This window comes from Ambystoma mexicanum, chromosome 7q (genome assembly GCF_040938575.1).
Source record: "Ambystoma mexicanum isolate Mex_15411 chromosome 7q, UKY_AmexF1_1, whole genome shotgun sequence".
Classification (NCBI taxonomy): domain Eukaryota; kingdom Metazoa; phylum Chordata; class Amphibia; order Caudata; family Ambystomatidae; genus Ambystoma; species Ambystoma mexicanum.
This window is the reverse complement of record NC_090941.1, coordinates 1,023,583,024-1,023,608,385: the sequence shown is the minus strand read 5'-3', so window position 1 is coordinate 1,023,608,385 and position 25,362 is coordinate 1,023,583,024. Positions and strand designations below refer to the sequence as shown.

General features: G+C 46.9%; 1 protein-coding gene across 2 annotated transcripts in view; it reads left to right on the top strand.

Annotated features, from left to right (window-relative positions):
- The window catches only part of INPPL1 (inositol polyphosphate phosphatase like 1), a 1,017,870-nt gene that overhangs the window by 564,948 nt on the left and 427,560 nt on the right, over nucleotides 1-25,362 (top strand). For both annotated transcript variants that reach the window (XM_069640289.1, XM_069640290.1), the window contains one exon: nucleotides 18,063-18,203. In XM_069640289.1, coding sequence (XP_069496390.1) covers nucleotides 18,063-18,203 — 141 coding nt within the window. The remainder of the gene's footprint in view (nucleotides 1-18,062; nucleotides 18,204-25,362) is intronic.

The window sequence follows — 25,362 nt, the reverse complement described above, 5'->3', positions numbered from 1 at the left end:
CTAGACTTGGTCAGCAGGCGATCATGGAGCGTTCCGGGGTCACACAATGCTAGTGAACTCAACGGTTACAGCATATTCGTCCGCTCTCTCCGAGGCCTTCCCGGCAAACTGTCTGATTCCCGGGGCTCACACTGGTCAGGAAAGGAGCGTCCCTTGCTCCAGAGACACTGCGGTGCTCGCCTGCCATTGGAGCACAATTTACACTGGGGAAAGACAACCCTTCCCGCTGCACAATCTCTGCATACAAAGTCCTTGGAGGGTAGGGACCCTCTCAGAGCCGGCATTCCAACTGCAAATTACTGTGGCTTTGGCGTCTGTGCCTTCCATCAGGTTCTGCTTGAACTGCAACGTGGATTCACAGCAATCACTCCACCTACTACTACTACTACTACTCCACTCAGTGGAGTAACTTTGCTGAAAATGTTGGGGTGGACATGACATCTGAAGAAAAGGTGCCCAAGCCAAATGAATGGGGATGCAATGGTGTGCCATGAAAGTTGTGGGGGGAACAAACACCCCTGCCCCCCACCACCTCTAAAATTACACCCATGACTCCACTCTCCTGCTCCTATGGCCTGCACCTGGAGTTTTCTTTTTTTATATCTCCCAGTCTTCCTCTGGTGTGGGTCATTAGTACAGTTAGACTGCAACTTGCAGTCGAGTGCCTCTGCATCCCTCTTCTTCGTCCCAGTACTTTGGGCATTGTGGGACTTGAAGTCCTCAATACCTTTATCACAAACACACTCTTTACCTCCACTTAAGTAACTCTGTATATTAAATACACCTTTAGGGAAGTATTTCAAATTAATCAATGATGGCTTTTGTTTAAAGGAAAGATTCTCTTTATTAGAAATCAAGATGTTAATATTCTTGGGCATCATCATTTCCCCTACCAACCAAGTGAAGGTTTAGGAAAATGGGGTTTACTCTGACAGCAAGCCATCAATTACTCATTCATCAAGGAAAGCTCATCTCCGGAAGGAGATGAATACTGGGTCCCTCCTTGCGGAACCCTCCCAATCCCTTGGGGCCCTTCTCCCGGCCCAGGTACTGGCTGCCTTCCCCAGGCCACCTGGGAGGAGACTTCCGGTAGACTTATTTGAGTATTCTGCAGGATTCATCACAGCGGCCCTACGGGAGCCCCTAACAAAGATAATAACTAATGGGATGGCCTTGGAGGCCAATGGGTAAATGCTTGTTGAATCAGTGCCCTGTCAATCGTTCGTCTTAATAGCAATTACATACACTGCACCTGTATTCTTTGGAAAATCTTCTTTTTTCTCCAAAGTTTGTCCTTGCATGACTAAGACAATGGTAAATAACACTTACCGCTTGCTTGGTTTATTCTGTATTACCACATTATCTTTGTTAGGAGGATTCCCCCACCCCTATGTTTAGGGTCTGGCATTACCCAAACCTATGTGAACAGGATATTTTCAAGTGTACATCAGCTCACCAAGTGATAATTGTAGTCAAGTCGAGCTAATGGGATAGAGACAGGATGCACAATTTGCACACCCCTCTAGCTAGTGATATTTGACTCTTGGCGAGCAAGAAAGGCTGTGTTGTATGTTTGTATATAATTGAGGTGCCGGGTGCGTTTTTTTTAAATGGTTGGCTAGTAACTTACAAGTTCAATTTCTGACCCCTGTGATGGGGGTGGGGGTTGACAAAAATACAGCAATGTCTACATTGATTTACACAAAAATATGATCTGGGAAAGGGCAGGTAAAAATGCTGCTTTCAGAATGTGTCAAATCTGAGTCTTAACCCTGTCATAGTGGAACATCAAATGTTAATCGCATTTTCGCCATTGTAACGTGTGAGCTGTATTGGCTCAACCTAGTTATTCTGTCATAGGAAATAAGGAGATATTGACAGGATGTTAATCAGCTGAGTAGGTGCAGGTCCTGTTGCTGTGGGTTAACCGAGTTTGCTTAATGGCCTAGATAAGGTGTAGGTTAAAGATAGACCCTTGCTTCGGGACCTTTATGTCCAAAGGTGAGCAGAGTGTGGAAACATGCGTTCGGGTGTCTTTGGCAATTTCCGAATGATGCAAGTCGACTCTCAGTGGAAAATAAACTGCAGTGTTTCCTGGATTTGGTGGCCGACCAGCAGTTCCAATGCAGCCGATGAGGATTTTCATTCAAGGAGGACTGTGGAGCCTTTGTAGATGTTAGTATCCCAACAAGAACTTACGAATCGGGGGTGCCCTCTAGCTATCCGTTTTGATGGTGGAAGGTGCAGGCTCTGCCCAGCAGAGCAGTTCAGCTGGTTGATGGTTCCTTTGAAATACAAATGTTTACTTTGGATTTATTCTGGGTTTGTAGCCCAGTTTCTAGGTCCTTGCAAGCTGCAGGCTCCTGGCTGCATCAGTTGACCGTGCGCTCAGTGTCTGGTGCTTTTTGTTTCTTCGTGCTGGGTCACCGCTGACTAAGACAGCAATACTTGCTGATAGCAGGTGTTCACGATGTCTTGCTACTTGGGTAGTCTAGTAGTGTCAAGGCAAGATATCACGTTGCCTTGGTCTGTCTGGTAATGAGTGGTCTGGTACAGTCACTACCGGGGCAGAGCTATGCAAGCAGGAAAGGTCTCATCAGATTGCAGTTTCAATTAACGCCACACACAATTAGTGGGTTGGCACCTACCACTGTGCTTCTGCACACGTCTGTCCCATGTCATATGAGGCAAGGGATCAAACTCTCCTCTTTTAAGGGGATAGCAACAATATATGGCCACATTCATATGAAACATTTATGTCCTTTTAAACTTGTTACTGTGGTTTACATTGCTTTACTGGTAGAATCACAAAAAGATGACCACCAATCTGTGAAACCCTCAGACCCAGCTCTGCAAGGCATTGGACATGGCTATATAGTACACCCGGAAGCTTAACGACTTACAGCCTCTCAGAGAGCACACACAATGTTTGCACCTCAGAAGCAGCCCGAGAGGAGGACTCCGGGATAAGGTCAGGGGAACCTAGCCAAATAATACAGGAACCTCCTGCCAGAGTGGCAGGATTGGACTTTTGGTCTTGAAATATTGCAGATAATTTTCACTGTTTTAGTGAGTGCTCTGGTAATATAGCCATTTTGTTAATGACTACTGCTACTGTTACAGTGATTGTTAGAAAGGGAGAACACTTGTTTCTGAAGTGCCTCCAATATGCTGCTACCAGATGATCACCATTGTGGGGGATAAAAGGGCGTTGTGGAAGTGACCCACGTGATACAGAGAACATCGACCAATTTGTCTTTCTTCCTTGCCCATGGATAGGTGATGCATGCCGCAGAACAAAATGGAGGTTCAGAGGAAAGGGCAAAGGGAGCTGGAGAGGAGACTCCTGAAGGAGTCAAGTTGCCAGGAAATTCTGGGGAGGTGTGACAAGACTGAACAGCCAGATGGAGAATTGAAGAGTTTGGATATTGGATCATTGGGCAGCAGTGAGGGTGAGACAAGCATGGTGCGGGACATGGGAAGACCAGGACACTGCTGAGATTTACAGTAATTGAGAGGTGGAAGAGTAATGGTGGACGTTGGGAAGGCACAGAGCAGCTCGAGTGGATCGGGACGTAGACATGTGCACGTAATAAGTGGAGACTGATAGACGGTAGCCTGGCATAGAGAGAGGTTTGCATATGTCATTTCAGTGGATTGAGGAAGGCTGGGGCGAATGCAGAAGGACGGAGAGAAGGTGTCTGAGTCGAAGCTCGGTAGGCTGATATGCCTCATGGTTGGTCCTGGAGGAGGGAGTCAAGCAAACAGTTTTTAAGAAGGAGATAGAATTGAGAAGCGCTCGATTGTGGATTTAAGAGGCAAAGTTTGTCATATTTGATCAAACTGATATATACACTTACCACGTGTTATAAGTGTATTTTTGGAAACGCTCCGGCTTATTTGAAGGAAAAGATAAATGTCTATCAACCAAGAAGAAGCTTACGTTCCTCGGCTGGGTCTCTGTTAGCTTTGCCCCGGATAAAAAGGTCTCGTGGTTTAGGTAGGGCCTTTTGTGTCCGAGGCGCGCAAGCCTGGAACTCTCTTCCGACACAGATGCGCCTGACAGAAAACCACCTTGTTTTTCGTAAACAGTTGAAGAGTATATTGTTTGAATAGAATAACTCCAGCTCTGTCTGCAACTACTTCTGTCTTTCGGCGCCTGGATGCCTGCGGGCTTTGGCGCCTTATAAGTGTAATTAACATAACATAACATAACATGGTTTTTATTTGTATGTATATTTTAGTAAATAGTGCTTTTGCCAATGCCCTGAACAATTATTCAAACAGTGGGAAAATCAGTAAATATGTATAAAAACAGCAGGAATACACAGATTTGCCATTAAGCAGAAAGCAAGCAGTATTTTAGTAGGAAGCAACATAGAGAAATGGAGAGAGCAGATTGAATAGGCAAAAACCGGGAATTAAGAATGAATGAGAGATTGGGCACAGGGAGGCTTGGGGGTGGGGGGTACTAAAAATAAATTGAGATTCGGGCATAGAGGGAGGTGGTTTGTAAAGTGATGAGAGAGAGAAAAGGTAAGGTGGAGCAAGACTGTGTACACAAGCACGATGCATAGAAAATGGAAGAGGAGAATTGAACAGTAGCCAGGAAAGGGAATAAAGAGAGTATGTATTGGACAAACAAGGAGAAAGGACAAAGAAAAGGTGAATTGTGGATTTATAGATTGGACCAATGAGGGCATACTGGTAAACCGGCAGACCAATTAAGAGATCTGAACAGTAGTCAAGAAGAGAAATGACTACAGAAGTGAGACGTAGTTTAGTAACGTGGATAGAGAGGAAAAGACACTGTTTGCCAACGTTTGAGATGAAAGTGGCAAGAACGAGCAGTGTTTGAGATGTGGATGGTAACACCAGGGTTAGTTGGAGGCAAAGTTTCTAATCTCATTTGACCCCGAGCCCACAAAGGGAGTATTGAATCATGGAACTTGAAGGCCAAGTTCCTCATATCAGATAAGACGGAACACCTTAGGACGAAGAGAACATCCTGTGACTTCAAGTATAAGGTGTTATTGTTCATCAGTGAAAGTGCAATACCGCTCTCATATTAGAAAATGCAGATCATCCAAATGTCTTGCTTATAAGAATTTGGCACAGTGAGCACTACCTGGATGTTTAGATGGCACATCCAAAACTCACCTTGGGGCTGAACTGTTAGTTCTGTCAGGGGACGACAACCAGCGGTAGGGGACAAGTCTTTTTGTGGCGGCTGGCATCTGCCGTGGAGAGCGCAGCAACAGTTGGAAAACTACCTTTCCGAGGGGACCCGTGTGCCACATAGTCATCGTGCAACCAGTGGCGGCCGGGAAAGCTCTCGGACATGGAAGTCGAAAGAGATCCAAGACTGCAGCGCTTCTCAACGTCCTTGTTACATGGCGTTTTCTTATTTATCTGCTATTCGGTTTCCTGTTTCCAGACCCGTTTTGCCTGTTTTTATAACTTGATTTCTCTTGCTGTTTGGCACTTACCTGGTTGGACAGATTTCTGGCTTTTGTCCCTGCCTATTTCCTGGAATGGTGTGCTTGATTCTTATTGGCTGTGTCTGGGATCTGCGTCTAGTCTTGCTCCATTGTTCCTTGTGGCCATTTGTTCTGCACATTACCAACCTCCTCCTGGATCCTTAGCTTCCTGGATTTGCTGTTTACTACCTTGCTCCACTATCGTGGCATCAAAGAATACCAGCTTCTTCTTTACTTGCATATTTGGATCTCCTTCCTTCTTTCCGGTGTGCTCGTGCCGCTGGGTGTTGGGTGTCTGTAGGCTTTTCTTGGACTTGTTGCGCGGGTGTCTGCATTGGGAGCGTCGGGCGGTTCTTGTGATCTATGGACATTTGCAATCTTTGCTTCCTTAGGAGATCAGAGCAAGCAGGAAACGAAGACATGGTAAGTGTTGGTTGTGTGGGAAGTAAGGACTGCCAATGAAGAATATTGAAATAATGTTTGTTTTCCCTTGCAGGATCGATAATGTTCCTTCCGGTTCCAGACTGTCTGGTGGAGCTGTGTTGTCCTGGGTTCCCTTGCGAACCAATTATCTGTTGGAGTGGCTAATTTCTCACACTCGGTGGGTGGGTGGAGAGGGCAGTGGTGGGGAGTCTTTGGTATGTCTTCTAGAGCTCTCTGCTGTACTGATATGATTTTATTTTTTGATAACACAAACCTGACAGATTGAGAAGCCTTATCCTTCACTATTCCTAATGGACAATCCTGTTAATCCTTTAATTCAGGCTCTTGCCTCGCTTAGGGCATCCATGATGGTGGCCCATGCTGCTATGCATCAGAGGCTTCCGTTGTCACCAGACAATGAGTTTGGTGCATCTTCAGGATAACCCCTAGTTGCGCCGCATAGACTGCCCTGAGAAAGAAATTACTCTGAAGGGCTAACCATTTTGAAAGGTTTAGGGATTGGCAATGTTCAATGGTAAGGCAATACAAGATTAAATTAGATGCACAGGATCACACACTGGTAAAGGAGTAAAGCTGGGATTTGTGCCAACTTTGCAATTTCTGCATTTGAACACTTTCTTTTCCAGTTCTCACCATGAACAAAAATAATCTCCTTTTCTAAACTGACTTGTAAAGTACACAAATCACATTATCAAACATGACCATTTTGTAAAACTAAATATTATAGAAGGGTTTTATGCAAAATGGGAATGATTCTAGCGTCCTTCTCTCCATCATCAAGGCAAGTAGGTAAGTACCAGCATACCAATTGATGTGATTTAACAGATTTAATCTGGGTTAGTCTTTTGTAGTTGAATGCTTGTGAAATTGTCATTTATAAGCGTGCAGGAAAAACCTTTGACTTTTACAAAAAAGCAAACCATTTTATGTGTCAAAGAAGCAGACCTTAAAATATGCTTGCCTGAGGGCTACAACATCTGGTCCGCTCTTCTGTCTACCACCCCTTTGCTGCTTTGGCTATTGCACACAATCGACATAATTCCCACAGGAAGAAAAGAATGCTACAGGAGTTGTGCAGTAGTGAACACACAGACTATGTATACCACAGTGAACACAGAAAGCATTACATGATGAATTGATCAAGGCAGTATGTGTTTGTGAACAACCGACAGGCAATAGGTTTATCACCTCAGCAGCATGCCTGCCATAAAATCTCTTAACGTGTAATATTTGTCTGGTGAATAATGGAATCTTACTTATTTAGATCAGGCTGCCTTGTGGACCCACCCTCCAAGGTGGGGGCCTAGGTTAAGTGCCCCTTTTGCCCACCCTTAAAACATTTCTGCCAACAACGATGCGAAAGCGGCTCACACTACTTCGAGGTGGAGGGATGTGGGAGACTACTGAAGGAAGAGGTTAAACTAAGAAGTGTGATCCTGTGACTCCTGGCGAAACTGGTGAAGAGTTCCCTGGCAGGGGTAAGGGAGGGGGCTGGAAAGTTACAAGTCTGTAAACCATAAAGAAATAGTGAAAACGAATACAGTTCCTGGGCCATTTCCACCAAAGTGTGGTGCTGGAGAGTCGGGAAGGACTCAAGGAACAGTTTCAATATCCCAGTTTTGTTGTAGTAACAGTGATAGGATAGGAGCCTTTGTGACCGGGTCGGTGCCTTTTTGTTTTGACTCACACAGACTTCCTGACGAGCACCCTAGTTTCTTTAGTTTAGGTAGGAAAATCCCCTTAGATTTGGGGATAGATCGGTTTGATCTATTATTTAATTAACATCTATAGCAACCACTATGGCACCACTTGGTCAGTCTCTTCATTTCTTGTCGCCTCAAAAGTCAGAATATTTTATCTGGTCTTCATTATGAGTTTGGTGGTATTTGAGCGGTAACACCACCCAGATACCACCACACTGTATTACCGTTACCACCACTTGGTCCAGCGATATTACCACCGGTTTACAAGTGGCGGTGGCAGTGTAAATCCCCATTTTCTTTTAGTACATAGGACTTGATGGGGCATTTTTGGCAGAATTACCACAGTGGTAATTCTGGCAAAATTTGATGGCAAGCTGGATGATATACCTCCAACTCATGGCTGCAGATAAATCCTTCAACTTTCCTCCACACCTATAGTTGGGAGGTGCAGTAATGCGGCGGTACATGGTAATATTGCAGCATTTAACCCACACCACCCTTCTTGTAACAAGACTTGTCCCCAGTTTGGACCGATGGGACGGGTCAAAAGGAAAACCGTCTTGAGACATTTTTCAGGAGTTTCCCTAGTTTATTTCGATGCCTGACTTTCTGATTTGGGGGTCACGGATAAGCAAGTGCAAGTCATGTTTGACTCTGTACCCTGTGGAAATTATATGGTTTCTACTTGGGCCAAGCATGCAGATAATCCACAATTGTCCAAAACCTGTTCCAAACTGTTAAGAGCAGTTGCCAGATGTCTGGTCCAGTCGTAGAACAGACTGTTCTTTTGTGTCAGACAATGGGACAGTGACACCAGGAGTGGGTTTGTTTTGATTGGCTTTGTTTTGATTGGCTGAGGACACACAATTTGATATAGATTGGGCACAGAAGATAGTAGCCTTTACCTCCAACTATTGAGTCTATCATTGTCTAAACTCAACTAACGGTCTGGAAATCCTGTGTCAGGCATTGTTGGGTGGCCTTGATGTAAGGGTTGTACAACAGATTATTCCTGTGGAGTGTCAGGATTTCGCTGACTTCTTTAATAAGGGACATTCTGAAGAGCTGACATGACTGTCCCAAGGATCTTGTGGAAGGGGCACCGATACAGTGTAGTTGGCTTTATTCTTTAACGGAGAAGTAAGATCAGATGCTGCGTGAATGTGTCTTCTGCCCAGAGGAACGGGTTCATTCGTCCTTCTCGTTCACCAGCGGCTTCACTTTTGTTTTTTGTCCCCAGAAAAGGGGACCCAAGGCTCTGCATCAAATCATTATCAAGAGCAGGTATCCACTCCCTTTGATTTGAGTCCACCTTGACCATCCCCAGACCACCGTAATCTTCACTGAGCTGGACCTCTGTGGTATGTACAATCTTGTGCGGGTTTGCAAGGGGGAAGAGTGAAGGACCGCCTTCGCACTCGCTACAGTTTATTAAGAATACCTTGTGAAGCCTTTTGGCCTCTAATGCGCTGGCCATGTTCCAGGGCTTTACTAACAAATTATTCTGGGACATCCTGGACCAATATCTGGTGGTTTACCTGGACGACCTTCTCGTCTTTACAGAGTCCCCATGCCCCTCAGGAACCCCCACACCGCCCACCCACCGGGCACCAATCCCATGTGCAACATGTAAGGTCAGTGCTCCAGCATCTTCGAGAACAGTTTGTCCATGAAACTGGAAAAGTGCATTTTTCCATACATCTAGAGGAGACTTCTTGGGTTTTGTGTTAACTGCTCAAGGGGTTCTAATGAGCTCCAGGAAAGTGAAGGCCGTTTTAGGATCACCTCAGCCAACCTCTGTGAAAATGTTGGTCTTTTTTGTGCTTTGCAACATTTTACAGGAGGTCCATTCACAAATGTTTCTATGATTGTTATGCCTGTCACTGATTTGACACAGATGTCAGTGGTTTCCCAATGAAACGAGCAGGTTCAGACCACTTTTTATGCCCTTAAACGGGCCTTCTAAACTGCTCTGGTTTGGCAGCACCCGAACCCGCTTTTGTCCATGGTAGAAGCCGATGCCTCCTCTGACCATTGGGCGGGGTTGTCTCAAAAGTGTCCAATCCCCCCAGTGGCATTCTGTCCGTGAAAGTTGTCAGCCGCGGAAAAGCGGCATCTAATTCTGGAACAGGAGCTTCTGGCTATCAAGGCAGCTTTTAAAGAGGGGCAACATCACATGTTGAGCACACAAATGACTGTTTACTTGCAAGGCCATAAAGACTGCATATGGAAACTAAGGCACAATAACCATATACCAGAATGACACATCAGACGCGAGGTTCGTTTTCCAAACAAGTCTGGTTTATTTCAAAGTACTCTGGCGGCCGACTGGGCCTCAAACGCCTCGTGACGTGTGTTAAGAAACACTGTGAGATGCGAGAGAGAGCGAACACTGCTCAAGCAGCAATATACATACATTTGACATATCCTTTGTTAAGGCAATTCGATCCACCCACATACATGTCATACAGGCTAGGGTTCAGTGATTAACAATTATGACACGTTATGATAAGTCTTCATTCAGTCTAAACATAGTTATTCTAGCGAAGGCAGCAGAGACAGCTTTCTGTTATAGGGAAGATGGAGCTCTGGCTCGGCAAGGATATTCTGTTCTTAGCAGGGAAAACATTCCTTACTACGCTATCTGTGTGTCTCGGTTCGTGAGCTAAGGGTTTGATAGTTCTGAAGCAGAAAATACCACTCTCCGCGAAGGAGAACCGCTAGTAGAATATAATTCATGTTTAACTGCCTTTTACAACAGCGGTTGCAAGACAAACCGGCACCTGGACTACTGATTAGATGTGGCTTCTGCTCGACTTCAAGGACTTAGTGAGAGAGAAAAACAATTTATTTCTGCACAGTTTCACATTCCTGTCTGTTTGTATTTCAGCATTCAGGCCGTGGCCTCGCACTGTGTGTGAGTTAGAAGCATAGAATATATTTGCAAAGCGTTTGACAGAAAATAAAAAGCAAATGGCTGACATTTCACAAAATGGATGCCATTTGGTTACATTGACGATTCTTGGATTGCGTATCGATCCATATCGAACGTCAATGCCATGTTTGTCCCCAACCCAGATTATTTTGTATGTGGGGAATTTGTGTATTACTGCGGCGGTGCAATTCTGGAAAAATTCAGGCGAATCAGTATTGGGGGCATACATTTTAACAATCAGAACCGTCATACCTAAACACTCCCCTGCAACATACAAATAGCGCCCCTCAGGATCCATCACCTTATCATGTAAGCGGAACTTTAGGGACTGATGTAAGTAAATTGCAACCCCCCCTAGATTAGGATGAAAAAGGAGGCTCCATATTGATGCACCCCAGCCCTTGGCCACGGGGAGGGGACCATCCACCGGGAGGTGTCTCGTGTAGACATAGTACATTGGCTTCATGCAGTTTTGCGTGGTTAAGCACCATTCTAAAATTCTTGCTATACGTGACCCCTCTAATATTCCAGGACATTATTGTAAGAGAAATATAGGACATTGCACTATAAACCAGGGAGCGCAGCCCTGATGTCCATTACAAACCTGAGTAATATGCTGTATTCGTGCATTTCCTGATTTAAAATGTATACTTTAAGCAAAGTGGTTACTGACTCTGAGTTACGAACTTGTGTGCACCTTGTGAAAACTACAACATCCCCTACCCCCCCACCCACGCAGTGGCTACGTATACGGGGAGCCGAGTGTGGCTGTAGCTCTCAGGTGGCCAGTGCCAGTATCATATTTGCTCTAATGATCGCAGCTTGGGGACCCTGCCTGGAGGGCACACAGCATCATGGGAAAGCCATAGGAGTGCTATCACTCAGGGGTTCTGGGCCCACTATTGGTATCAGAAAGTTCCGACACAAATCTTCTGCTGATGCTGGGGTGGTGAAGAACCAAGTCTTCCCTTCGTGGGCAACTCTAAGCTTGGCAGGGAATAGCATTGCATATTTAATGTTCTTCTTCCTGAGCTTATTTTTCCCCACTTGAAAAGTCTTCCATTGCTCCTGGATTTGTGGGCTGAAATCGGGGAAAAGCCTAATAACAGAGGAGCCATATCGTAGGTCCCCTTTTTCCCTGGCGGCCCTCAGGAGGATATCCCTGTCTCGATAACTAAGGATCCTAGCTATGATTGGTCTGTCCAAGGCACTCGGTGGGGGCCCGGTGGCAAGGGAGCGATGCGCCTGCTCAACTAGTTACATGGAGGACAAGGGAGGGTGATCGAGGATGTAAACAAGAAGCTTCTCAACAAATAGTTCCATATTGTCGATGTGCGTGGACTCCGGGACCCCTACAATGCGGACGTTGTTGCAGCGTGATCTCCCCTATAGATCATCGTTCTTGGCTTCTACTCGACGGACCGACTGCTGCAGAGCAACCACCTCCCTCTGCAGTGTTGCAACTCTGTCCTTATTCTCACCTATCCGTTGCTCTGCTTCGGTCATGCGACTGCATAGTTTGTCAATTTGTATAGCTGATGTCTCAACCTTGCAGGTTAAAGTGTCTATTTTTTACCCAAGGTAGTCCGTGATACTCTTCAGGTCAAGGAGAGTTTGATTCAGTGTGGCCACGTCCACGCTGGCAGAGGCCGAAGCCAGTGGGTGCCGTGGGATGATCCTGGCGAGCAAACGGTTGCATCTTAGCTTGCTTTTTATTGTTCCACATTTTATTATATTATATCAAGGGTTTGAGAAGATCAGAAGGCGGGGGACCGCAGCTATCTCCTACTTTACTGCAGTTTCAGGGAGGTGACCACCAGAGCGACGTTGCTTCCCCCAGAGACCACAGATGACGCCACAAGAGCGTGTGGGCGCGGGTGGTCCTCCACACAGGTGCACACGTTTTGGTGCTGGGGCATCAGCCGCATCCACTGGCACCGTCACCCGCTGAGTTTAGTCCCACGTGGGGTGGTGGGGAGCAGGAGGTGAACACCAGTGAAGCTGTGTACAGGGGAAAGCCCTTCGCAGTGTGCGCTGTCACACCACAAGTGCAGGGGCACTGTGTTTGGGTAATCTGAGATCAGCCAGTGGATCTATCCGTGCCCCCTGCACCCCCAATATGAAGACAGATGGTTGTGTGGAGAGGCCCGGGCCGCCAACCGGAGACAAGGGGCGAAGGAGCGTATGTAGAAGGAGCTGACGGAGCCTCACTCCTCCCGCTGGGCGCCCAATGTAGCTACAGTAGTGGGGGCCCGAGACGCAGCCAGGCTAACCAGTGGATCGGTTGCCAGTGAATCTGTCAGTGCCCCCTTCACCCCCGACATCAGACTCTGGAATCACAGGACGAGACTCTGGTCACTAGGCATGCTTTTGGTTGATGTGCAGGAGGTTCATGCTACCGGCCTGTGTTTGGGATGAAGGGCCAAGGAGCAAGAGGAAAGGTTGTTGGTAACACGCTCTGCCCGCTGGGCGTCTTAATTATATGGCAGTGGTAGGGGCCCGGGACACAGTGGGGGCCAAGCAGCGGATCAGATGCTTGTTAAATGACTTCAATTCAGCAATCCCACTAAGTCAGTGCCTCGTCTGGGACGCCCAAGGGAAGCCCTTATTTATATATCTTTATGACAAGTTATAATCTGGATGATGAACCCTTGTATAACGCCCCTCTCTTTGAATCCCCCTCACCTCACTGAGCCATGAAGTAGGTTTGTTTTGCAATTTAAAAGATTTATTGAATAATTAAACAATATATATCACACTTTTATAATAAATTAATATTTGATATCACACTTATGAGTATGATGTTGATCAACAATGGATAATCTTACACTAGCACACTTATTTTATTACTTAGGAGTTGGTATGGAAAGAACAAGGTAGCTGGGAATGCGTTATGGTTTCAAGGAGATGCAAAGATGAATAAAAGTCAGTACAGAAATAAACTTGATATGATTTCAGCAAAAGATAATATGATTACTTTTTCCTCCGACAATTCACTCCCCCCCCCTATGCAATGTAAGGAGATGGAAGTAACACACAGTCTTCAGGAATACAATCACAGTACAATCCGAATTCAGTTCCCCCCTAGCAAGCTTAGAGAAACAGGGATGATTTTTAACCACAGGCAAAACCCTTTTAAATGTGGTGGCAATGAAGTAAAATATGCTAAAAATGGTTTTGAATTCCCCATAAGAGATTCAGGGTGGGTGGTAGCTACTTTAAATTAGTTCAGGATCACGTTAGCAATGCTCTATGAATGATTGTCAGGTTGCAAACGAATTTCAGCAAAGGAAAGCAAGAAGCTGCTATTTTGACAAGTGAAGAAATTTGAGCCAAATCGCTGCACTTTTTTATAATGAATAGAAAGTCGGTTCTGGGTTTGTTGGAAAGCCTAGAATCCTAGCTTTAAAATGAAAGTTAAATCTCGCTTCTAGCACAAACGGTTCAAGAGATACGGACGATTCTGTGAAGGTAGATTTTCAGAAATGAAATAATGATTCAAAATGGCAAAATTACACTTTTACAGGTTTAAAATCGGAGAAGGGACACACGATTCCTATGATGCAGTTCTGGACAGGTTCAAATGTTTTTAATCAGATTATTTTAAGCTAAGAGATTGGTTTTGCACAGTTCTGGCTGAGTACTCACACTATGAAATTGAAATGGGCCGTCAGGGACTTTGTCAGGTAGGGACTGGACTCCAGGCGGTTGGTTCTGAAGTAACAGCTATCTGGGTCAGCTCTGCTCTGCTGGTCTGGTCTGGATCTCTGGTTCTGCTCACAGCGATCTGGTCTGGTCTCTCTGGATACAGCACTGCTTTCTGGGTCTGCTATCGGAAGAATCCAACAGCTCGCCTGGCCGTAGAATAGTTTGGTTGGATTGCTGGATTCTGAAGGCCTGCTGAAAAAGGATTTAGCTGGTGGTCCAGGTTTCTCTGCTTTAAGTTCTGGAGTGAAGTTCTGGATTCTGGAGTTCTCCGTCAGAGTGCTGCGCAGGAATTCAGCTGAAGGTTGGAAAATGAATGTCCCTGTCTGGCTTCCAGTGGCTCTTTTTTATGTCTTTTGAAAATGGGTGTGGATGCTAACTTTCTGTACCCACCCCACTCATGATTTGATAGGTCAAGGATTTCTCTTTGACCTGATTTGAGAAGGGAGCAGTGAGTCATCAGGTATCATCTTTATGGCATACAGAAAGAACAATCCCCTTTGCTTTTACCTTAGAAAATCATTTTCATAACTAAACACATTTCCAAGATACACAAGTGGTTGACATTACATATACACATCATATATCATATAAGGTAGTTTCTGTTCCAACTCTGATGTTTCTAAGAGCTTGGATTAAGAAATGACAACATTTTGCGCTTTTTGGTTGGTTTACCAATATTGGATTTTTACCAAAAATGACACAGATGTACACCGCCTTTCTACACATATTCCAGTAAATTTTCATTTTTCTAGCGTGAGCCCCGTGTCTGCAATCTCCATAATTCATGGGGTTTTGCCTCAGAATATGGTACAGAGTTCTAACACCTCTTAACATGTGCACAGAAAAATCACAAGAATAATGATATTAATTATATAATTTTGACAAGTCCGTACTATGAATTATCCATCTTTTTAAAATTATGCTCTGGCCCAGAGGGGTGTGGTTTCCCAAAGCACATGGTGGAATTTATGGTTTGTCCATTTCCTCCAACTCAAGTTGCTCACAGAGGCACTGCCCCTCTCCATTTCTTTCAAGCGGAAGCCATTTACGACCCCCCCTAATTTAACATTTGCCTGAGCCAAGGAAGGCTCATTGTTCAGTTTCCTGCAGTCCCCAGCTGCTCCTCCCCTAATCCAATTAGAGAGGTGTCATCTCCCTTTGGCGAGGTCAGGAGAATGCAGGCCATGCCTGGGAAGAGTGGCTGAGCAAGTTTCAACTCCTGTCGGGGGTAGTTGCCAGGCAGAATTCAATCTCTTTAAGCCAGGCTTTTGCTAAATGGCACTTTTGTTCCCAGTTTTTCTTCATCCAAATCAAACTTACAATTTTTACACATGCAGCTAGAATGCTGATTCTAAGTTCAAAACTATGACATTTAACAGTTGCAAACTATGTGACACTCAACAGTAGGTCACTCATTTATTTTAAACATTTCGATTTTAGTGGCTTTGAGTCCAATTTCACTTCAGCTGCTGACATCCACAGCTCAGCCAGTTTCATTATGAATATTATTTTGGGCTCTTTCTCTTTCCAGATTTTGTATGCACACAAGTCTACCATATGCCAAATGTCTGCTGGTGTTCACTGAGATTTTTGAATATCTTGCAATGTTTAAAATAGGCATTTTAGCTTGCATTTCAGAGAAACAAAGGTGGTTTCAAAGCGCTTTCTGAGCTAACTGGCGCTGCTGTTTTTCCTCTGGCACACGTTTCACCCATGGCACTCCTGACCCATCACGCTCGCACTGGTGGGTGGCAGGTCAGGGGAACATTTTGGTGTGCGCCAAAACTGCGCGGTTTTCCTGGATTCTGGCGCAATGTGGGCTTTTTCGGCCATCTTGGATTTTCTAAGCCCACAGCACCAAATGTTGCAGCATAATAGTCCAAACGTGGGTCAAGACACCAACATGCTGCACCGCGGGTCGGAGTCCCATTTGGTGGCGGAGGAGGTCAAGCACTTGTGGGGGTGATTCACTGCGGTATTGTCAGGAAGGCAGCCCTCGGCATCCCCGCTGTCAGGAGGCAAGTCTTGGAGTTACGCCTTGCCCAAGCCCACATTCCGTATGAAGTGACAGATAGCTGGGAGAGGGAGGGCTTGCATCAGCGAAGCCACAGGACTCCAGGCCGCGACTCCTGTTCAATCCCTGGCTGTGCTGGTTAGGGTGGGCAGACAGTCGCCCCGACGTCAGAAAAGGGATTGGAGGAAATCTCTCAATCTCTTGATTGCAGTGCCGTTATCCCGGTCACTTGAGGATGATTGTAGAGCAGGATGTGGAAGGATTGTTGTAAGCACTGAGAGCGAACTCTCTCAGCCGGCGGCCATTTTACAGCCACGCAACAGCACCCCCCCTAAAGATGTATATTTTTAATGTGCATGAATTACTTTGTGAAAATAAATATTTATTACATAAAGACATTTTACTGATTTATAAAATACTCGCATTGGGAATCGACTTATATTTTTACCCCAATAATAAAAAAAAATAGGTAGTAATAGCCTTCAAAGTCTTATTTGGGGGCACTGGGGAGGAATATTACGACTTTGCTCTTCATGAATTAAGAATGTGTAGAGTTTTCAGAATTATATACTTTTTTAATCAACATGCAAGAATGTACAAAATGTCAACAAAACACGAAATTGGACATCACCTATACCCTGGAGGATATATTTGTAATTTGTGATACTGTGTTTGTTCTGGAACGCTTAGAAGACTAAGCTTGCTTAGATTGCATTTTGCGGCCATTTAAATAAAAAAAACAGTTATGGTTAATCTAGAAAAATGTAGAGTCAACAGCACAAAATAGTTGAAATTATCACTCACAAACGAAGTATATATTTGTAAAACGCACAAATATCATCCGGTAGATATGGTTTTACAAACACTGCCCCTTTCTGATCCCAAGGTACCCAATCACCACATTCCCTCCTGGTAACTTCCCCTTCATGCTCTTCCTCTTTGCTCTTTCATCTTTAAAATGTGCCTTTTTTTGGAGGCCCAAGTGTCACGGGTGCAGTGTAATTTCCTGGGAAACCCCTGATGTAAGCGTGTGCACCCGCTCCTTGTTGATTTCTCTTGTTTAGCAGAGACTTGTAAAAAATACTTTGAAGCTTGTTCAAAATTATCTGGAAGGCACATGAAATGTAAAGTACTTTGTTGTTACCCTATGTGTCTTTTTATTCAGTTTTTTCTATTGTACCCTTGGTATTTTATTCCTCTTTTTTTCTTTCTTTTTTTTTCTTTTTGTGTATGCTTTTGTATTACTGTGTATTTCTGTAAATATTTGAAAAGTTGTGTATCAACTAAATCAAATAAAAAATAAAAAAAAGAACATTGAAGTGCTGTTTGTCTCCAGAAAATACCTATTACTGTGATTCCAGTTTTGGTAATTTATATATGATTTAAACATTTTGTAGACCTTTTTTCGAAACGTTGCCTTGTAGATTCCGTTTTTTTTTTCCCAGCTTTATAGATTTTCGCTGTTTGGTTTTGATATTTTTGTATGCAAGATTTTTCTTTTTACCTTTTAAACTATTGGACATAGCAACACATATTGATTTTTGTTTTGCAACACATATTCACACGTGTTTTGCCAACACAATTGCAGTATATATTTTTTTTTAACAGGGTCAACAGAAAATACACTTTTTAAGAACTGCAAGGAAGCCTATCCTATGGCGGGGAAAGCACTGGCAATTGATCTGTCTCTTAGGTGCAGAATGCTTGTAAATGAAAGACGCTGGCTGTTTGCTTCTCCTCGCTATCTAACCTTTGACACCTGCTCTGTTTCCTTTCAGCACCACCAATGGCCTCAGCACTGTGTCCCACGAGTACCTTAAGGGGAATTATGCACTTGATCTCGATGCGGTTAAATCCGGTGCCACCAGCCTGCCCCACCTCAACAAGACACTGGTCACATCTTGCAAGCGACTGCACTGGTAAAGTTGGCCTCTGCCCACGTCAATTCAACAAAGTTGTTTTGGAGCATAGGGCTTGCGCTAGGAGCTGCTATTCCTTCCTTTTTTTTTTTTCAAATTTAGTTTTTATTGACAATATGCAGAAATAAGGTCGGCCCGAACATCCGACCCGATCAGCAAATAACATCAGAAAAAAAAAAAACACATTGTCGGTAACATTTTCAATTACATTTTTCTTAACTTCTTTTCCCGAATCCCCCCCTCCCACCCCACCCCCCCAAACAATTAACAAGCAAAGTTTAGTGGTGTTACAAGTATATGAAATTTCGGGAAGTACAAATGCGAGCCATTCAGTTATTAAGAGTAGCACTGGGAACAGTGGGGTTCATATGAAAGGTAGGTGAGCGGAAGCTAGGCCAGGTCTAAGAGGGGCGAGTGAGGGCCCGCCAATTATATACAATTACACAGGTCTGCGTGACCAACAGTAGAGCGGAGACACAACACTCCTCCCAGGTTCTCCAGTTGTTGGTGGGCACAGAGTGGGTCCAGTTCGTGCAACTCAACCATTCAACCCTCAAACATGTATACAGCTTGGAAGTGAAAAACAGGCGGTGTTAGCCGCAATGGTTAACTCAGCAGAGTGCGGTGGGATGAGTGTTACTAAGAGTCAACGGATCAGGCGCACTCTGTTATGAGCCTGTACAATGCCCCTTCTATAAGCGCATGGAGACACAATCATCGTGCAGAAGGACTGCCATCCATTCTTGTACAAAATCTGTCATGGTATCATTCGCTATTGCTGTAAGCTTTTCGTACGAGAATATCATCCTAAGCTTATGAAGCCATTCTTCCTTGGAGGGGGCCTGGCCGCTCTTCCATTTTTGGGCAAGCGCCAGCCTTCCAGCTCGCAGCATGGCACCAATGACTTTGGGGTAAAGATTTGTTTCCGTCTCCGGCAAGGGGATACCCAGCAAGACTTCTAGTGGGTGCAAGGATGGACCGAACCCCTCAATATCTTTGATCCAGCTAAGTAGTTCCGACCAGTAAACCTGTATAATAGGACATCCCCACCACATGTGAAACCAGGTTCCCCTTTGGTGGCAACCCCTGGGGCAGAAAGGAGATACGTCTCGGAACATTTTGGACAGCAGGGATGGAGGGCGATGCCAGGAATGAAGAATTTTGAAGCTGTGTTCCATGGCAGCCGTGTATAGAGAGCCCGCGAAAATACCTTTAAAAACGGCCCTCCAGGTATGGTCATCCAAGGGCATCCCCAGTCTCTCCTCCCATATGCGTTTAAAGGGTTGTCTGCCCTCTAGGTCGGACGTTATCAAGACCATATAAAATTTGGACAGCGCACCCTTACGTGATGTGCTCTTGGCCAGGATGGATTCAAATGGGGTGAGGGGGCGGCTCAGCTGTTCGGACCACCGGGGTTGGGACAAAATCCCCTTCAATCGTAAGTATTCAAAAATCGTGGGGGGCTTATCTACCAGGGCCTCAAGCAAGCTGCCATATTCTATGAAGCCCTCCTCTCGTGTCAGCTGGGAGACTCTTTCCAAGCCCAAGTCGGACCAGGCCTGTGTGTCGCGGAAGCCTCTTGTGTCTAGGTCGATAGGGGGCCCCCAGGGTGAGGATAGTGGGGAAGGCCAGGTGGTTAGGGGCTTGTTGGCCCTGCTAGGTTTCCATAGCGCCCACAGGGCTGCCAAGGTGGGGTGCATTTTTAGCTGGAGTGGGAGAACCTTAGGAGAGGCCCAAAAATAATCTCTAACCTTTTTCGGGTGGGCATGGATGTCTTCTATGTACGTCCAGTATGTGCCCATGTCATCTCGCATGTGTTCCAACATCACCCTGAGCTGGGCTGCCTTATAATAGAGTCGGAAGTCGGGGAGGCCAAAACCACCATGTGTCTTTGGGAGGGTTAAGGTGGAGGATTTTATTCTAGGTCTCTTACCATTCCAAATAAAATGAAGGACACGGGACTGCAGTGTTTCAAAGAAAGTCTCGGGTATCACAACAGGAAGTGCTGCGAAGAGGTAGAGGAGGCGGGGCAGGACATTCATCTTGATTGTGACCATGCGACCCAGCCAGGAAAGCGTGAGGGGAGCCCATCTAGTAAGGTCGCTGCTGATACGGGTAAGGATCCCTGGGAAGTTGCACTGGAATAGCTGTGACAGGTCTCTGGGGATGGTAGTGCCCAGATACCTCGTGGATTCTCTTTCGATTCTGACCCCTAGAATATCGGAGTTGCTTCCGACATCCAGGTCGCTCTGGCCGATGGGCATGATGCTTGATTTGGAAGTGTTTATCCTCAACCCGGAGAAAGAGCCAAAGGTGTGTGTATAAGGTCGAACAATCGGGGTAGGGATATCTGGATATTGGTTAGGTAGCCCAGGATGTCGTCTGCAAATAGAGAGAGTTTGAAGTCGCACTCCCCACATCGTATACCCGTGATTTCTGGGTCGTTCCTGACCGCTATAGCTAGAGGTTCCATTGCCAAGGCATACAATAAGGGTGACAAGGGGCATCCCTGCCGGGTGCCCCTGGTGAGGGAAAAGGGCTCCGAGGTGCCTCCGTTAACTAACACTCTCGCTGTGGGGCTGTTGTAGAGTGCTGCTACCCACCCACAAAAATTGTCCCCCAAGCCCATCTTCCGGAGGACCTTGCCCATGTAGGGCCACTCGACCCGGTCGAATGCCTTTTCTGAGTCGAGTGAAAGGAGGTACCCTTCCACTCCCTGCCTGGATGTCTCGTGCATGAGGTCGAGGGTTTTCCTTATGTTATCGGACCCCTGGCGCCCCGGGATGAAGCCCACCTGGTCTCCGTGCACTAGGGTGGGGGAGGAGTTTTGCCAGCCTATTCGCTAGGAGCTTGGCCAGTATCTTAACATCCGTGTTAAGAAGAGATATGGGGCGGTAAGATTGACATTGCGCGGGATCCTTACCCTCCTTAGGCAGAACTACAATCATAGCTGACATCATTGTGGAGGGGAGGGTGCCTTGGTCTAGCGCGGCATTGAACATCTTGGCCATGAATGGAGCGAGTGCTGATCTATAGGTCTTATAAAACTTGACTGTGAAGCCATCATCTCCCGGGGCGGTGCCGCTCTTTAAAGAGGATATAGTGTCGATTATCTCCTCTGGGGAGATGGGGTGTTCTAGTGCCTCGGCTTTCTCAGGGAGAAGGCCCGGTATGGGGAGAGAGTCCAGGAATTGGTCGATGTCTTTCCCATTCCCAGTATATTCTGAACTGTACAATTTTTCACAGTATAACCTAAATTGCTCTGCGATCTTGGCGTCCCTCGCGGTAAGGTTCCCTTCCCTGGTGCGAACCAAATTGACCCTCCTACTATTCCTGAGTTCCCGAAGTCTCCAGGCCAATATCTTGTCCGCCTTTTCCCCCTTTTCCATATATTTTTGTTTCAAAAAAGAAAGCTTCCTTTCCGTTTGTTCCACTTGAAGGTCGGCTAGCTTAGCTCGCAACCCCTGCAATTCCTCCCATTGCCCAGGGAACATCTGCGTTTTCAGTTTTCCCCCTGGTTGGATGGCCGCTATCTTGCCTTTCAGCTGTTTCTCCTCGTGCTCCCTCACCCTCTTCCTTCTGGACCCAATACTTATGAGTGTGCCTCTAATGGTTGCTTTAAATGCCTCCCATACTCCCATGGTGCCTTCCTCTCCATTGTCGTTCAGGGCGAAGTAATCTTCTATGGCTACCAGGATGGTTTGGCGTATCTCCCCATCTTGTAAGAGGAGGTCATTGCACTTCCATCGGGTTTCAGCTACCGGGGCGGGGGGGGGGAGGCCAATCTTTATCGTCACCATATCGTGGTCTGTCCAAGGGACAGTCTCTACCCCTGAGCTTGTTACCTCTCCCTGCAACGATGAGTCCACCAGGATGTAATCTATGCGTGAAAAAGCATCGTGAGGCTTGGAGTAGAAAGTGTAGTCGGGGTTCCGGCCCTGTACAGTGACATGTGTATCGCACAACCCCAGCACCCCATTCACTTCCTGAAAGGCCTTCGCCAACTTCCTATGGTGACGGATGTTGGGGCAGGGATTTGCAGACTTCCTGTCCCGCTCGGGGCAAAGCACCATATTAAAGTCCCCCCCCCCCACCAATAGGGTGCCCTCGGAGAATGCCAATATTGTTCCTCTCATACCCTCCCAGAAGGTGTCTTGTGCTTCATTCGGGGCGTATATGCAGACCAGGGTGAACAAGCGGCCCCGCACCTCCCCTTTCACCATGAGATACCGACCCTCTGGGTCTGCTTTCGAGGCTTTAAACCTAAAGTGGGCCCCAGGGGCTACCAACAGGGCAACTCCCCGCTTCTTCGTTTGTGAAGAGGCCGTGAACAAATGCTCTATGGTTTTGGCCTTGAGCTTAGGCTATTTACCTCGAACCCAATGAGTCTCTTGTACAAAAAGGAAATGAAGACATAACTTCGCAAACTCCCTTAGGATCAACGACCTCTTTGTAGGCGAGTTGAGCCCACGGACATTCATTGACCCCACTGTTAAGGATAGGAGTGGATCATCCATGAAAAAAGATGTCAAGGCTCATAACTCCCTTCCCTGAATCGCAAGCGTCGCAGTTCCCACAATGTCTTTGCCGCCCACAACAGGCTCGGAGGAGCCCCCGGGGCGCACGAGTAACCCAAAAACTTAGCGCGCAACAGCAGTAACCCCAACACCCCAACCCCCCCTCGTCCCACCCCCCTCCCGCCTCCCCCCTGATCGCCTGGTTGATTCGTGACATTGTCAGGACAATCCAAACCAGGCCACCGGTGTCTCCCCCCTCCGGGCTCATATACTTCTTTTAACTTATGATTCGAGCCCCCCCCTATCCCCGGTTACAATACAATTCACAGACTACTACATCCCCTTCTGTTCACCTAGTCAAGTGTCACTTGCTTCGTGAGGCACCAGCGGCTCGTTTCCACCGTTCAAGGGAGCTGGAGACGTTGGGGCCACTCTCCTGTACTTTCTTTGGCCTCGGACTCTGCGCCTTTCCTTCGGTGCTTTGTTCCCTTTCGGACCTGTCGGGGGTCGCTCACAGTTCTGGTCCTCCGTTTCCATACTTGGATTGTCTAATAGTTCGCCCGACACTCTCTGGATATCGTCTTCCGTGATCAATGCATACTTGTAGCCCTCGAATTCAAAGGAGAGTGAAAAAGGATACCCCCACCTATACCTGACTCCCCTGGACTGGAGCATCTTCGTCAGGGGAGCACAGAGTCGGCGTCTCGCGAGGGTAAAGGCCGACAAATCCTGATATATCGAGATCCGGGCTCCTTCCCACTCCACCGGCCCCTTCTTGCGAGCTAATTCGATGATCCTGTCTTTTTCCGAGAAGTAGTGAAAGCGGACTAACACTGATCTGGGGCCTCTGGATGGTGCCCCTGCTCCGTGGGCTCTGTTGATGGTGGGTTCGCTGGTGTTAGCCCCTTCAACTAAGATTCCTTTTACCACATTAACGGCCTTGATAATGTCTGCCTGCGTTTCGCCGTCGCGTTCTGGGAAGCCCAGGAAACGTAGGTTGCAACGACGTTCTCTATTCTCCAAATTGTCCATTTTTAGGGCGCATTTTTCTTCCCTTCTCTCGAGCTCCGACAAGCGCATGTCAAATTGGGTTTCAACGACGTCGGCTGAGGCTGTGTTGGATTCCAGTGCCTGGACCCTATCGTCCAAGTTATCCACCTTTTTGTCTAGGGTGTCTAATCGTAATGTAATGTCCGCTCTGAAGCCCTTAATTTCTTCCAATAGGGCCGCCATACCTCTGGTGACTGAGTTTGCGTCCATCGGTTCCTGTTGCACCTGGGCCGCCATTACGGGGGGCGTGCGATGAAACCTCTGCAAGGATTCCCTCCAGTTCATAGGCCTTAGCCCCAGTAGGCCCGGGATGCGAATCGCGGTGCTAGAGGCAGCCTCGGAGGTTAAAGCGGCGACTCCGTTCCGCGAGGGACTGGGGGCCAAAGAGCTTCCCTCTGTAGATGGTGGGGGAACTATTCAGGCCAGGCCTTATTACGTAGGTGATAGCCTCCCGTGTCTCGTGCTCTCCGGGCCAAGGGTTTAGCGGAGGTCCGCCCGTTTCCACCCGCGTTGATCCTTTCCGTTGTTACGTTCGGGGGTGTGGGGGGCTCACCTCTTGTGCCCCGAAGGGGCTCACCGGGGTCCGCCTGCTCCTGCGGGTGAATCCCTGCTCCTCTCGGTGCGGGCCCTGTCTTGGCCGCCCGTCGTGCTATGCGCCTGTCCTCTTCTCCAAGGAGCGAGCCGCGGGTCACCTTCACCAGAAAGACCCGGGCGGGGGGAGGAATCCACTGGCAAGGGGCGCGCTCAGGCCCGGGCTCGTTGTAGATTTCCGCGGCGCCGCGGGGAGGAGGGGCTTCCGTCCCGCAGGGAAGTAAGTGCTCAGAAGTTCGGACTGGTTCCACCTACGAAGCTCAAATTTGGGCTGGGGGTGCCCGACACCTTCCTACAGGCTTGGGTGGTGTCGGTTTCTCACTCCTGGGGCGTCGGGGGGGGGGGGGGGGGGGTCAGGTCCCGCGATCTGTGCCCTGTCGAGGAGACGAGCGGAGATGCGTCAGTCCATCTCTGCGCCCCCTGGTGGATCCACCTTCCTTCCTTTTTAAGTGTTGTGTCCTTCATGCTTGTCACACAGCCGACTGTACTGATGATCTTTCAACGTGTCTGCATCATTGCAGTTTCAAGTGGGAATCTCAGCTTGTGCCCTTTATCATTGCAATCTGTGTGAAGAGATAGACTACGTTTTTCATCCGGCTGTGGCTAGTTCCGAATCACTTGTCCATCTTTGTATCATATTGGGGCATGACCTGCCTTCTATGATTTCCCACCTTCCATAATTGTGTTACCCATGACCAATGTATATCTGTAAATCAAGGAGATATCCGATAGTCTCCAGGGAAGTATTTGAATGTATAATGAACAGTGTCCTTTTCCAGCCTTAGTTCCACAATAATGCTGGGAGCCATCTCACTAGCGACTGGGTGCATCTACAGATAGGTTTCGTTAGAGGGTTAGTGTAAGGCTTAGTAGAAGCACCTCACCGATCTTGGCCAAACCTCCTCTGCATCCTTTTTTAATTTCAGGAGCCTCAAAAATGTGCTGCAAATGTTCCTCTGCAAAATCTTTAGCAGGTCCTTCTGTGCTTTGAGATAATCAGT